At 42.6% G+C, this 14,751-nt stretch overlaps 1 protein-coding gene across 2 annotated transcripts in view; it reads left to right on the top strand.

The window, feature by feature from the left end:
- Positions 1–159: 159 nt before the first annotated feature.
- Positions 160–14,751, top strand: part of FBXO11 (F-box protein 11) — a 75,409-nt gene continuing 60,817 nt past the window's right edge. The window contains exon 1 of one of the 2 annotated variants that reach the window (XM_081188490.1): positions 160–696. In XM_081188490.1, the coding sequence (XP_081044616.1) occupies positions 471–696 (226 nt within the window). In that variant the 5' untranslated portion in view covers positions 160–470. The remainder of the gene's footprint in view (positions 697–14,751) is intronic. The other variant, XM_081188489.1, reaches the window with a different exon arrangement.

The raw sequence follows: 14,751 nt of genomic DNA, 5'->3' as shown, positions 1-14,751 counted from the left end.
TCCTCCTGCCACGGAGCGGCGACGGGCTTAAGCCGAAGCCGGGCCAGGGGGAGCTGTGGGCGACTCCCTCGAGAGAGAGAGAGACGGGGGGGCACGAAAGCGGCGATATTTGAGGCTGGGGGAAGGGGGAGGGAGGGGAAAGCGCGCGCTCGTGAGGGGAACGAGGAGGAGGAGGAGAAGGGGGGGTCACCAGCGGCACGAGCATCTCCCCCCCCCCGCAACCTCGTTAACCGCCGCCGGCGGAGGAGCGACCTGAGCGGCGACTGAGGAGAAGCAAGGAGGAGGCTCCTTCTTTTCCACCGAGAAAGAGCGAGCTCTCAGTCGGGCCGGTTCCCCTCAGCCGGCGGGGGGGCTCCCTCGTCCCTTCCTTTCCTCTCCCCCCTCCTCCCCCCTCTCCTCCCCCCCTACCCACCCCGAGTACCGGAGCCCGGAGGAGCGACCCCCTCTCCTCCCCCCGCCCGAGCCGGCAAATGAACTCGGTCCGAGCCGCCAACAGGAGACCCAGGCGAGTGTCCAGGCCGCGCCCGGTGCAGCAGCCGCCGCCGCCGCCTCCGCCGCCGCCTCCTCCCGCTCAGCCGCCTCAGCAGCAGCAGCAGCCACTGCAACTGCCGCCGCCGCCGCCGCCACCGCCGGAGAGGAACAACAACGCCGCCGCCGCTGCTGCCGCAGCTGCCGCCGTCGCCGCTGGGGAAAGGGGTAAGAGGCCGGGGGTGGGTACGGTGGGGGGGGCAGCGGGTGTGTGTGGGGAGGGGAACCGGGTGGGGGGGGTCTCCCCTCACATAACTGCGAGGCAACGCTGTTTCCCCCACCCTTCCCTCTCCTTTCAAGGCGTACAGGCCGCGCTTTGTTTGGCTCGGGCCCTATTGGGGGTTTGTGGGTGGGCTGGGTGCCTTTTAAAAAAAATAAGCTCGTTGTGGGTTCCTCTCAGGTAGGGAAGGGGGGGTCCGAGAGCATAGCGCCCCCTTTCGGTTCCCCTCTGAGGGAGGGGGGGAGAGAAGAGAGGCCCAGGATCTCTCTCTTTTTTGGCCACAGGGTGGGGAGACCACTTCCCTTCCACCCCCCCCCCGTGTCCGGGACACGGCGTGTATCCCAGTAACTTGTGTTGACACCTTTCCTTTTATTCTCTCCGTCCCCTCCCAACTCTTCCTCTCAGCCCCCACCCCCTGCTTGCCTCCCTCCCTCTTTCCCCCTCTTTTCTCTCCCTCTTTTTGTAATGGTGTCTCATGGAGACAAGAACTGCTCTTTCTCCCCCCCTCCTCTTCCTCTCCCTCCCTCCCTCCCTCGCCCTGCCCCAGTGTTTTTGCTGCGCAGTTTGCATTCAGTGTGGCTTTGGTTACCCGTAGCCCGGAGGAAAAAAGAGAGAGAGCGAGCGAGATCGGGAGGGTTTGTGTGTGTGCGGAGGGGGTGTTCTTCGGTGGGGTAGTACAGCACCGAGGAGAGGAATCGCAGACCGTTTTCTGTCCGGGTAGATCATCGGCCATTTATTTATCTGCCTCCTGTCTCCTCCACCCGCCCCCCTCCGCCTGTTTCAGCCCGTCGTTCTCTCCCCTCCACCACCGCCACCCAGTTCACCCACCGCCCTCAATAAAAACCCACAAATATTTGCTCCTGGTGTCAGGCTGCTGCGGCTGGCAGCCGAGGAGCCTTCTCCTTTTCTCGCGCGTGCGAAGGTTTCGCTTCCCTGCCTGTGCGTGCTGGTCCTGGGCCTAGTGTAAAAATGTTGTCAGATTGGAGGTAGTCAGGGAAGCACCATTGTCTGAAAGAACTGGGAATGTAATCGTGGTAGGGAATCCTCCTCTTCTTCTTCTTCTTCTTATTCCTCTCCCCCCTCCCCCCTGTTTTCTTTCCTTCCCTTTTCCGTAATGGAGGCTTTAAACGTTCATCGTGCAAATAAATAAAAACAGGGTCTTGGGGGTTTCTATTACTGGGCGGCCCGCGGCGGGGAGGGTGATCGCTCGCTCAGCTGCATAACTGTTGCCATATTAATTGGCTGGGGTTCTCTCCCTGTGTTGGTGTGCTGTCGTCGCAGGGTTATTTTCTAAAGGAGAAGAACAGGGGTGGGATCGAAGGAGACATTTTGCATTTATTATCTGGTGGGTTGGATTTTTTTATTTTTATGCGCCGGTGTCGCACCTATCGCATGATAAAAGGAGAATGACCTGTGGTACGGTGGTTAAGACGTTTAACAAAAACACCCATAGCCGTTGTTGTCTTTTGTTTGAGAGTGTGGGGATAATACGTTAGAGGGGGAAATGTTGTAGTCTTAAGAACTGCATTGTAACTCAAGAATTTTTGGTTTTTTAAAAAGATAAAACGGGCTTCCATTAACTCATTAAACAAAGGGACAGTAACCTGCTGAAACGCTTTTAATTCTTTCTTTCCTCCATGGCTTTCCTCCCCCCACCCAATTGGTCAACACAAGAATGTTGCCCAAACCACATAGCTGTGTATTTTCAGAGGATGTGATGTCCTATGCCCAATTATGGCTTTTGTGTAAACCATTAAAAATCTTTCTCACATCACTTACATAATTACTGATCATGCTTTTTTTTTAAGGAGTTCACTTCCTCCTTTTGTATGTACTGTATTGTACATTTTTGCCCTCTTGTGTTACATGTGCATGGAGGTTTTTTAATTACGAGCTTATGTGTTGACAATTTCTACATAGTTGAGCAAGGTTTTGTGACAGATGAGGAAAATGTAAAGGGAAGATTGCTGTTGAATACTTCTATTAATTACTGAACTGGAAGTTTTTATTTTAACTATTTTATTTATTTAAAAATATTTCTAGGCAGCTTTGGGGGCAATGTCCATCAGAAGTGGCTTATAAATGTAAAACATGAAAAGAAAATAACATAAATGTTCTCAGTGTTAACCACCAGACCAGGCTTAATTATTCTGCTAGTACTAATTTCTTACCTCTGGATATCATTCATTTTAATACAAAATTTTACGATTGAGATGTTTGTGCATAATATAAATATTCACTTGACAACTAGGAAGACATATAGTTAATCTCAGCAGGAGATGTTCTGCAGCCAAATAAATGATAAGCCCTTTCGTGTTTACATACTAAATATAAGAATTATTAGGGTGGCTGACAGATTTTGGGCCTGAAAATTTCCTCCAGTTCTTTACTCATGTGCAACACCAAGGAAAGTATATTTATGAAGGTGTGCTTGAGTTTTTTTACTCAGATTTTTAAAGGTCAGTGGTAATATCTTTCCTCAATGTGATCTTAATAAATTGACCATTTAAAAAATATATATTCACCTGTTCTTCCTTAATTTTGGATCTCTTCTGGGTGTTCTAAGATTCAAGTATCTTTTAAATTGGGATAATAAGCCTGATTATTCAGAAATAAATGGCACTAAGAGAAGAGTATTAATTCTAAGTGTTTAAGACTGAAGACCCAAAGTCATTGGCCTTCCATGGTCACAAAGGCAGGTCAATCAAGCAAACAAGACTTTAAGGTACCAAGGGTATATCTGCTCTTTGCAATATGTATCTATTTTGTATTTAGAAGAAACCTTATAAAACAATTGAGAAAATAAGTCCCTTCATATGTAAGATACTAGGAATTACTTTAGAAAGATAAACAGAAGTACAGTAGAGACCTATTAGATGAGGCAATGAGTATAATAGCACTCTAGGCTTAAAAATGTGAATTCTAGGGATAAGTCATATGGTAACAAATTTAGACTTGTTTAAGATCTGTATACTTTTTGCATGCTTGATTTGAATGTTCAAATTGTAATGTGTATTTCTTCAACAAGAGCACTACTTCCAAGCATCTCTGTCATGAGATGTGCTTATACATGCACTGTTCATTGTAGAAATGCCAGTGGTTTCTGCACATGGTGAACAAATTCGTGTAAGCATGCAATCAGAGCAGACAAGAAAAGTCTACAAGTATTGGGAAAAATGCAGTTGTGTGAATCAATCCTCAGTACTGTACAAAACAGGAAGTGAATCGTGCAGTACTGAATTTATATCTATCTGTGCTATTCACTTCAGCTGAGTTATTTTCAAATTAGTTTTATGATATTTCTAAAAAGGTTCTGGCTTTCCAGTTGGAGTGCTACAATGTTTTACTACAAGATGAACTTCTTTTTTGAGGGAGGGCGAAATTTAGGAGCCAATTTGGAAGAGAAACTCACTGCTTAGTGCAGTAACCCAGGTGTTAGTCACCAGACCCAGTTATTTAGGCATCAGTATTGTCTGTATATTTGTATCCTGACTATGGTGCTTTCTAGTGCTATCATAGAAATATGGCTCTTAGACTTAATGCTAAATGTTTTATCTCTTGGAAATATGTTCAAGTTAATATACAGAGATACCTCGGGTTACATACTCTGCTAACCCAGAAATAGTACTTCAGGTTAAGAACTTTGCTTCAGGATGAGAACAGAAATTGTGCAGGCGCGCACAGCGGCAGCAGGAGGCCCCATTAGCTAAAGTGGTGCTTCAGGTTAAGAACAGTTTCAGGTTAAGTACGGACCTCCGGAACGAATTAAGTACTTAACCTGAGATACCACTGTACATAGTTTTGTCTCCTGTAGTATATTGTAGAATTCCATTTTAGGGATTTATAGTAAAAGCATTACCATGACAATAATTTAAATTTGCAAATGATACCTGCTGAACCCCAGTCTATGTATTTTACCTAATTCAGACCTAGTTGTGACTTCAGCAGTTTTTATATATAACTTGTTGCAAAAGAATGTAATAACATTGCAAGCAATGCAGTGGGGATAGATGGATGCACATTCTGTTGGGGACTTTTGTGTTCATAGTTCCTGATCCAGCAAGCAATATACATTCAGGATCTTGCTTCCACACATGGATCCGTTCAGCTGAATTAGGGTGATATTGGGAATAGAATATGGATTGATTTTTAAATTAGTCCTTTTAACATTGATTTAAAAACAGTTGTGTGATCTGACTTCTCTGGTTAATTTCTTAAAATTGATTCTTATGTAATTATACCATCAAGCATGTTATTTACAATGAGTATAGACTTCAAGAATTGCTTTTGGATGACTAAGCAAATTATCTAGTAAAAAACACAAACTATTTGTATGAATAGTATGTCTCAATATAACAGTAACTTGCTAATTGTCTTTAGTTTTGTAAGGATATGTGGGTTAGTCTGGCCTGATGCACCTTGTTCACTGTTGCTTCTACTATATAGTTGAGTTCATGTGGACTAGTTTGTAAATAGTGCAGATATGTGGTGGACTTTCCTGAAGGTCAGAAATATTCATCCTTGCCTTTCATATGTGTTACATTTACCACACATCAGACGTGAATCCAGAGTTAATTAATGAGAAGGCATGTGCTGAAGACTGGCATCAACAATGTATTTGAAGTTGAAGTCTACTTAAGACTGTGTGCCAGATTGCTAGATACACCTTCTCCACTATGCATGGTTAATGCTGCTTGTTTATGGCAGGGTAGTTTACTAATCATTAGTTAGTGCTGTCTCCTTTATAATAGAATCATAGAACTGTAGAGTTGGAAGGGACCGCGAGGGTCATCTTGTCCAACCCCCTGCAATGCAGGAATCTTTTGCCCAGCGTGGGACTTGAACCCACAACCTTGAGACTTTGTTTCATGCTGTACCAACCAAGCTATCCCAACAGCAATAATCTGTTTAGGTGAAGACATGCTTCCACATACTGTAAAAAAGGTGACCATCTTGTGCTATACATGTGGACTTGATCCAGTGGCTAGAACCAGATGTGTGTTGAGTCCTGCTATTATGATCCAGCTACAGGAGACCACACACAGCACTCGTTTGTATGCAAGTGTGCAAGAATCCAGATTCCCAGTAGCCACTGGCATGTAAAGCTTGTGTCTTCTGTTCCAGTCACTGCAGGGGAGGTAAAGGCAAATTCTGTTTGGTTTCCAAACTTTACCAGAAAACCTCACAATCTCCTGCAAACAGTGTTTCCAAGAACTAAGCATTGAAATCTGCTTCTATATCTGTATTGCCCATGCTAAATTGGATAATCTCTCTTCATCCCACCAGATTTATTGACTACATGTTTCATTTTTAAAAAGGTGAAAAACACAATACTGGCACTTTTAAAATTATTATAGGCAGCAGGCCTTGTGCAGAACTAATCAACATGTGACTTAAAACTAAGGTGTATTTCATTCAACTTCCTAATGAATATACAGTAGTGTGTGTGTATAGACTACTAACATGCATATATGTGTTACTTGTAAGATGTATGAATTAGTTCTTGGGAAAGCAAGATGTAAGGTATGTCATTCTATTGCTCATAATATAATACTGATTTTCATGTTTCTTTGGGAACATTTTTAAATTAAGAAAGCTTCATTAATGAAAGTTTGTATTCAAAGTATTGTAAATTCCTACACCCTTCCTACTTCATCTGCTCAATCCTGCCAAAGAGTTGAGCCTACGGAGACACTCCAGAATGATGTATGAGAGAACTGGCAGATATAGGAGGTCCACATTTGCACATAGGGAAATGTCTTCCACACATTCAAGAAACTCCATGGACTTAGTTCTAATTAAAGCATTTGTCAAGGGTCTAGATCCCATATCTATCCTGATAATTTTATATACCTGATCCTGAGTTGGAAATTTGAGGCTGCTTTGCTGCTCACTGCTTGTTTTTTTGTGTGCCTATACAATGTGTGGCACGTGCTGGTTTGTAGATATTTTTGTCTCCTAGCACTGACCATTTTGTTTGATAGATTGACACTGTGCTGTGTGACATCATGGCATCTCATAAACTGGGATGACCTCTGTAAAGTAGCTGTGGTCATATCTGCTTAGTTTTAGCTACAGAAAAGCTGGAAAGTGGTGAAGTTTGCTGCCTGTGTCCTTGATGGTGAGAGACTACTTGCTTATTTTCGAAACAAATATTGACATTTTCTGTTTGATTTTATGAGGTATGTCTTTAATATATAACCCGGTGATACTGCTTGTACTCACATATCATTCTCAAAGATATGTAGCCAATCTGCATTTATGTATTTAAAAATATATTTTTTCACTACACATTTAATTTTAAATATACGGTAGTTATGTTTTAAAGAGCACTTCCAACATGCCAGGTGGAACAATGAATAAATACAGTGACATAGAGCAAAAATGTGAACTGAGAGGATAAACTTTAATTCAGAACAGTTACAGGTTGGGGATGCTGTTTCTGCTGAAATGTCCTTATCATCAGCAGAACCAGGATTTTGTATATTACTTTTGAAAGGTAAAGCTGTCAATATAAGGGTGTTGGATTCCATTAGGTAGATATTTTTAAATGTATCTTTAATATTTTATAGCCTTTCAGCCTGTTTCCAATATTTGCTGAACTAGGAAATAGTGGTTGGTCTAAGCTAACTTAGTTTAGGATGTGGAATATTATATTGCGCTTATACAATGTTAAAATCATGGTATATTGGAGTTGCAGGAAGATACTATGATGACAGGTTTTGGGATTTATTGATGTGGTCAGTTTTTCCTAGTACATGGTAATGTGCACTTGTAGCACTTGAACTAGCTTCTGTTAGTGTTGGGATGCAGTCTTCTACTCCAGTAGATTCCAGACACTTTGCCTCTTGGGAGTTCTCACCTGTTGACTATTATCATATTCTTGGGTGTACATTTAGTTCAGTTAGGTTACTGGTTAGGTCTGTGTACAAACTGCTCTTGAGCAGTGGCGTAGCGTGGGTTGTCAGCACCCGGGGCAAGGCAAGTAATTTGCGCCCCCTAACCCGTGGATTTTAGCACCCGAGTGCGAGCGCGCCCCCCCATGTTGCACCCGGTGCGGCCGGCACCCTTGGCACCCCCCACGCTACGCCACTGTTCCAACGTTCAGCTTCACTGGATGCCCACGAGTTATATTGTACAGAGAGAGGGATAAAAACTTTCCTCTCTGTCCACTCTCTCCTTGCCATGCCTTAGTTTTGCAGGCTTCTCTCCTGTCGCCTCTTGCTTGCCTTTTCTCTAAACTAAAAATAAACCCAATGCTGCCGCCTTTCCTCAGGGCACCGGCTCCATCCCCTTGCTTAGATTCCCTCTACCAAAGCTGAAAGCAGCCTGAAGTTCCTCCTGATCGTGAATGGGAAACAGCTGGCGAAGCCGGCGGCCTGCCAGGGAAGGGATCTCTTCCTAACCTGCTCCACGGAGCCCGTTCCTTGCAAGCGCTCCGTGTCCCTCGGATGGCGAGCGCCTTTGGAAACGCGGAGCAGGCGCTTGCCAGCGAGCAGGCCCCCCCGCCCCTTCCCAAGCTAATCCTTTTAAAACCGAAAGCCCCTTAACCCGCTGGCGAGAGGCTTAGCCGGGCCTCGCCCGCCCACCGGCTTCCTCTCGGAGGTTTTTGGGGAGCGCAGGGCGCGGCGAGGCCCGGCGGCGCGTCGGGGTGCGAAGGCTGCCCGTGCCGGCCAGGCGTCGGTGGCAGCGTCGGCGCTGCTGCAGCGGCTGCTCCTCCTGCGAGCAGTGAGTGGAGCGCAGCCGCAGCGGCGGCGGGGGGCGCGCGCGCGCTAGGGCGCAAGGCTGGCGGTGGCTGCGGGGAGCCCGGCGGAGGAAGGAACTTGTCCCTTCCCTCTGGACTCGCGCCCCCCCAGATGTTGTGCCCGGTGCGGCCGGCACCCTTGGCACCGCCCACGCTACGCCACTGCTCTTGAGTGTGTGCTCAGAAACACACTCATGCATTTACACATTGTAGAGAAAGATAGCAGCAGTATTAGGCAGTCTTTCGGGGAAGCTTTTATACCACTATCTTGTAGGTAGGGTCTCTGAAAAGTTTCTAAGGAACTCCAAGGTTTCCTGGAACATAATTTGAAAACTACTGTTCTGTTTAGTTGAAATTCTGGGCACGTTTGTACCTTTATTAAAAAGAGAAAGAAGATGATAAAGTTAGAGCCGCAGTGTTTAGTTTATTGACCAGCTTGATTGATTGAAAGGTTTCCAATTTGTTTTTAAAGGTGCCCTCACTTAGGAAGCAGATCTTTTTGAAAAGTTTTGTTTTTAAGAAACAAGTTTTTTGTCTATTTGTGTCTCAGTGAACAAGATGAGGTGTGGGTTTTAAAAGAAAACAGGGTTCTTGACTCTCACTCATGAATGAATCCAGTACTTCAAATTTGTGGCCAGTTAAGATTAGCTCTTGTGCAATGCTTTGAAAGTAATTATGCAGGTTTCATTTGTGTAGTAGTTCTTTATTTATTTTTACCAGCAGCTTATCAGATGTTTTGAGAATTCAGTCTTGTATAGAAAGTACAATACATTTTTATATATGCTGTAAGCTGCCCAGAGTGGCTGGGGAAACCCAGCCAGATCTGCAGAGTATAATTATAATTATTATTATTAGTCTAGGATTAGAGATTTCCATATGGAAAACAAGTGCATGTAGGCTTAATAGGAAAGAACCATTTTTAGAATTACCTTCGGAAGTAGGCTTGATGTTTCACCATCATATACTTTTTGCTAGTTCTGTATATGTTAGACTTTGGCTGCAATACTAAATGTGCTTTGAACACAGTGGAATTTCTATATTATGCAACATTTTTGGCTGTGTTTTATTGAGCCCTGATTGTACCACCTGTGTAAGGTTCTACCTACAAAGAGCTTGCAGAGGCTGAAATAGAACATGGTTTGGGAGGGACATTGGTAGAGGCAATGTTAGCAGTTATGGTCAAGACTTGGACGTCAACTTGAATTCACAATAATTTCTCATACTGCATTTCTCTGCCTGTACACACACGTGTGTATACACACACACACACACACACACACACACACACACACAATGAGAATGAGAAAATTTGTGTGAGAGACAGACAGTTGCCCCCCCTCAATACATCCCTTTGTATGCTTATGAAGAAAGTACCCCCATCCCCTGATGCAACTCTCTGCCTGAGTCTGCATCCTATGAACTGTTTCCATGGCAAGATGTCAGAGCAGGTCTACAAACATGGCAACCAAGCAGCAACAGAATTCACTGGGAGCCACAGAGGGAACAAATGAACAAATAGAATACTAGCCCAGCATCAGTATAAAGGTACTGTACTCAGGATGACAGACAGGTTGAGTAGGATTGTGCTGGAAAAGTAGATAATTTGCTGTAATAGGGAAGAACTGATGTGTTCTTTTTCCAGGCATAGGAGGTACCATATTTAAAAATGAATGCATTCTTTCTCCACAGGAGAATATCCGGGGGGAGGGGAATCAACAGGTTATAATATTGATATACAGTAGAATAAACATAAACTGGTCACATACAGCACTTCATTATAATAGTACTATAAAAACATAGTATAAAATGAAATGGTAGATGCATTTTGTATTATTAAAGCGTATTTTAATCATGCTGGTATAACAAATGATTTTAGCTCATTCAAATACAATAGTGATATCCTGTTGTAATGTTCTGCCTTCGTAACATACTTCCACTAGTGCAAATGCCCTGCTTGCAACAAACAATCTGCTTCAAATGGTTAGAGGAATCTAGAGCAGATTGGTGATACAGGGTTGTTGTGTTTTTGGGGTTGGGATGGAAAGTCCTTCCCATCCTCTGATGTGATGCTCATTGTCTTCCAATGATCCATCCCTACAGTAATTAACAATGAAGATCTTGGATCTTTATGATATTCAGAACTAGGTTATCATAAAGGAATGGTGAAAATCACCTCATCAAGCAGCAGATTTTGGTGCTGCAAAGGTCAGCAGATCCAACCTTGGGGCATAATTTAATAGGAAATTATCTTAAGCCCCATTCAAATTGTAGTTGCTCAAGGTAATTTCTTGGTGGCTTGCCTCTCACGTTACTGAGCAGGATGTGGCTGGTGTCATTTGGATTCCCTACTTTAAACACTAAAATATCTTGGACCAGTCATTAATATAGAGTGATTTACTTCCAGTTGAGAAGGTAGGCACACCTACCTTGCTGGTAGAGGACCAATTTTTTATTTTTTTGCACAGTTACAACAAGCCTCAGGTGTGTCTTCCACACTAGGCATGGGAACGTTAGTTTGAATTGGAAGTTATATGCATAAATTACTTTATACATAAGCCCTACTTAATAATGAATGAAGCAGTCTTGTTTCTGATCTGTGTCACATTTATAAGTGTTCACCCATAAGTCTGTTGCATCTTGTTTCAGCAGTTGTGTGTGCAGGAAAAATTCTACTTCAATAGGCATTTCTACACTTATTTTCTCTGAAGATATATGCCTTGCGTTGAAAACTGAGTCAGAACATTTGGGAAGTGTGAACGCCAATGTACTACAAAGTTCTGGACTACATAGTAGTCTTCAGAGGTACAGATTAGGTCAATTCATGCTGGAATTCACAAAGATCAAATTCCTTAAGAATCTCTAGCCTATTTGACCTTTCTGTCCATTGTGGGGAAAACTTGGAGGACCATATGAGTATTGTGGTACCTTGGTTTAAGAACAGCTTAGTTTATGAACAACTTGGATTAAGAACGCTGCAAACCCGAAGTAGGTGTATAGGTTTGTGAACTTTGCCTTGGAATAAGAATATGTTTTGCTTCCTGTTGAGTGTGTTCCATTTGTAAATTGAGTCTGCCACTGCTATGGGAAAGCACGCCTTGGTTTCAGAATGCTTTGGTTTAAGAACGGACTTCCGGAATGGATTAATTTCGTAAACCAAAGTACCACTGTAATGCCTACTCACATAGGGAGTTACATGCATAGACTCCAATTTAAGAAGTTTGTAAGTGCAGTGGGGGAGTGTGCATGAGCCATGGGTGCAATATCACATGTACAGACTTGAATGCTGGAATGATAATGTGAAGCAGCGCATAAATTAAAGAAGCCAGCAACCTTCAGTGCTGTGTATTGTGTCAGAGCAGTGCTGTATGTTTCTTTTCATAGATTTGGTTGATTTTACATTATCTTTTAAAGCTGTTATAGATGTTACTTGCAGCTGCTAAAAATATAGAGATAGAAGAAAGTAGTAATTGAGGCTTATAGCTATATAAATGTAATAATGCAGTTGATATATTTTCAAATTTAAAAATGCATGCTTTTGGTATTGAAAATACTTGCTCTTCTGCTGCCTGTGACGCTTTGTTATAGCTCATGATTATAGTGAGTGGAATCATGACTTTGTTGGTCTGAGTAAAGCAGCCAAATTGTACTTAACAAATCAATACTGGGTTATAGGAATGTAACCATGAAACTACTGGTGCTATGCCAAGAGAGGCTTGGGAGGAGTTAGTAAATGTATGGCTTGAGATTTCTTGTATTACTGTTAATTGTTCTTAGCTATGTTGATTCAACATGTATTGCTTCCAAGGCAGCATAACATGAGGAACTGTGAACATGCTGTTATCCAAGCCAAAATGTGGCCTTGGAAACTTTAGTTACTGCAACAGAGACAAGCAAGGTAATCTAACAATGACAATTCTTGAGATCAATATCCCCTTCACTTAGTCTCCTTTTGCCACTGATTTATTGTAACCAATAGAATTTTAGCATACAGATGAATATTAAGAGAGTGGTGATGACTGGTTGAATTAAATCTGTCATAATTAGTAGCTCAGATGGGGCAAGACTGACTGTGGCCAATATAATCATAGCAATTAGATACTCTAGTCATTAATAGTAGTTGAGTTGCTTGTTCCTTTTGAGTATAGACTGTCGCACAAGTTTCAGCTAATTTCAGCTGTTTAGAAACCTTTGCATGTTTAAGTTTACCAGACTGCATCAATATGGAAACTTGTTTAAAGTGCTTTGATTTTTATCAAGAAATTTAAAATTTAACAGGCTTGTCTTCTAACTGAGCATTTTCAACTCAAAGAATAGGGTTGGCAAAGTATTCTCCCACTCTGTTTACAAGTGGGAAGTGCTTATACCAGAGGAGGGTGAGTTTCTAGGTTTCCTTTTCTACCTGTAACCTCTCACGTTGCCCTAAATGATGTTCTTGCAGGGAGAGGTTACCCTTCAAGAGCTACTTTCCAGGAGCACAGACTTTTTTGTCAACAGAGACTGGAAAAACTCAGTGCATATTTTGAATCTGTCATTCAGCCATATTAATTTAAGAAGAGCCCTGCTGGATCAGGCCAGTGGCCCATCTAATCCAGCATTCTGTTCTCACAGTAGACAACCAGGTGCCTGTGGGAAGCACATAAAAAGCCTTTCAACTCCAAAGTTTGGAGAAAGGATGGGGATTGTTTAGCAGTTGCACAGTGAAGGTCCATTGGGCAGCAGCATCCAGGAGTGCATGTTCTCATAGTCTTTCATTCTGTTCTAGACTTATGCCTTTGAGCAATGTTTTATAGAGCAGCTTTGAACAGTTTTGTTGCCCAAATTTTGTATTGGATATAAATGTGTTAAACGTGAACAGATTTATGCTAAAGTAGAATTCATATTTTAGAGTTGGAAAAGTTTCATTATTTTCAGTATTGACATGTAAATTACTGAATAAATTGGACATCGTGGTTTTTAAAAGTCCGTTTGAAATTCTGGTTTTCCTGTTTCCATCAGGAATAGGACTAGTCTTGGGCACTGATGGTATTGGGTTGCAGTGTCCCAGTCAGTCCTAGCCAATGGTTCTTGTAACGCAACAGCATCTGGGATCCTCTCAGAAAGCCCCCTCAGACTCTGATTTCTATGAAAGCACATTTTTTATGGCAATGTATCGCATCACTGAACTGTCTTTATTTTGGGGGGAGGGGTCTAATTGGATTGTTTTTGTATATTATATTCTGAACTTGGAAGTCTGTTCTTCATATGCTTTTTAGAAACTTGTAGTTTTTCTGTGGCAGGCAAAAAATGATTGCATCGCAAATGACTTTAGTAATACTCCTGTGATGGTAGGGTTCCGTCTCAGAAGGACTGATTATGGGAGATGTTGCTGGAAACTGTCTTTTCACTGCCTACTGAGGCAAATGTGTGTTTCCCTAAAGCTCAGATTGTAAAAGAAGTAATGATTTTTGCATAGTTCTTTTCCTGGAGAACTGATTCGTCTAGATCTCTAATAATGGGCATTTGGTTTCATTACGTCCATGGAAATGTACTCTCCAGTTCATGGAAAAACACAAACTTCTATGCAGTTAAGTTTCAGCATTTGTGAATGGGCGTTGATGGATGACTTACGAAGGTATGAGCAACAAAAAACAGAGAAGGTTGTCAATATACTTCCTTAAATAATTCTAGTGTGCTTAGTTATGAAGGAAGATTCTAGAGATTATGCTTAGTTAAAATGTTTTGCAGAATAACAATGCTTGACTTTTCAGAGTTAGGGCTGCTGTGTTCAGTGGGGCATACTGGGGAACTTGCATCCCTCCAGATGTTTTGAACTACTTCTCCCATAATCTTCTACCATTGGCAGTGCTGGCTGGGACTGATGGGGTTGGAGTCCAACACATCTAGAGGGCACCATGTTGGCTGTTCCTGGGGAATACACAACAGTAAGCATGTTTCAGACTAAAGCCTCAGTGTATTAACCAAAGAGGGAGATGCCTTCTGCATAGCATATCTTTTTGGTCTCAAATGTTTATCTAGTTAATATATTTGTATCTCTGAACATGCAGTTGGAATTGTGGCAGTGCCTGGCTGCAGGGATTGGTAGGTTGTACAGGATTAAGAAAATTAACATGGTATGCACAGCAGGTTAAAAACAATGCTTAAAATAACATTATTTAAATCAGAACCCATGAAACCAGCTCAATTGAGTGTGTTGTGGCCTCTGCAGTTCCCTGGGCTGCTTCAAATTTACAAAGAAAATTAAGCAATCTCTTCTTACTTC

This window comes from Podarcis bocagei (genome assembly GCF_964188305.1).
Source record: "Podarcis bocagei genome assembly, chromosome: 3".
Classification (NCBI taxonomy): domain Eukaryota; kingdom Metazoa; phylum Chordata; class Lepidosauria; order Squamata; family Lacertidae; genus Podarcis; species Podarcis bocagei.
Note: the sequence above shows the minus strand (reverse complement) of the source record. Positions and strands in the feature narration are given on the sequence as shown.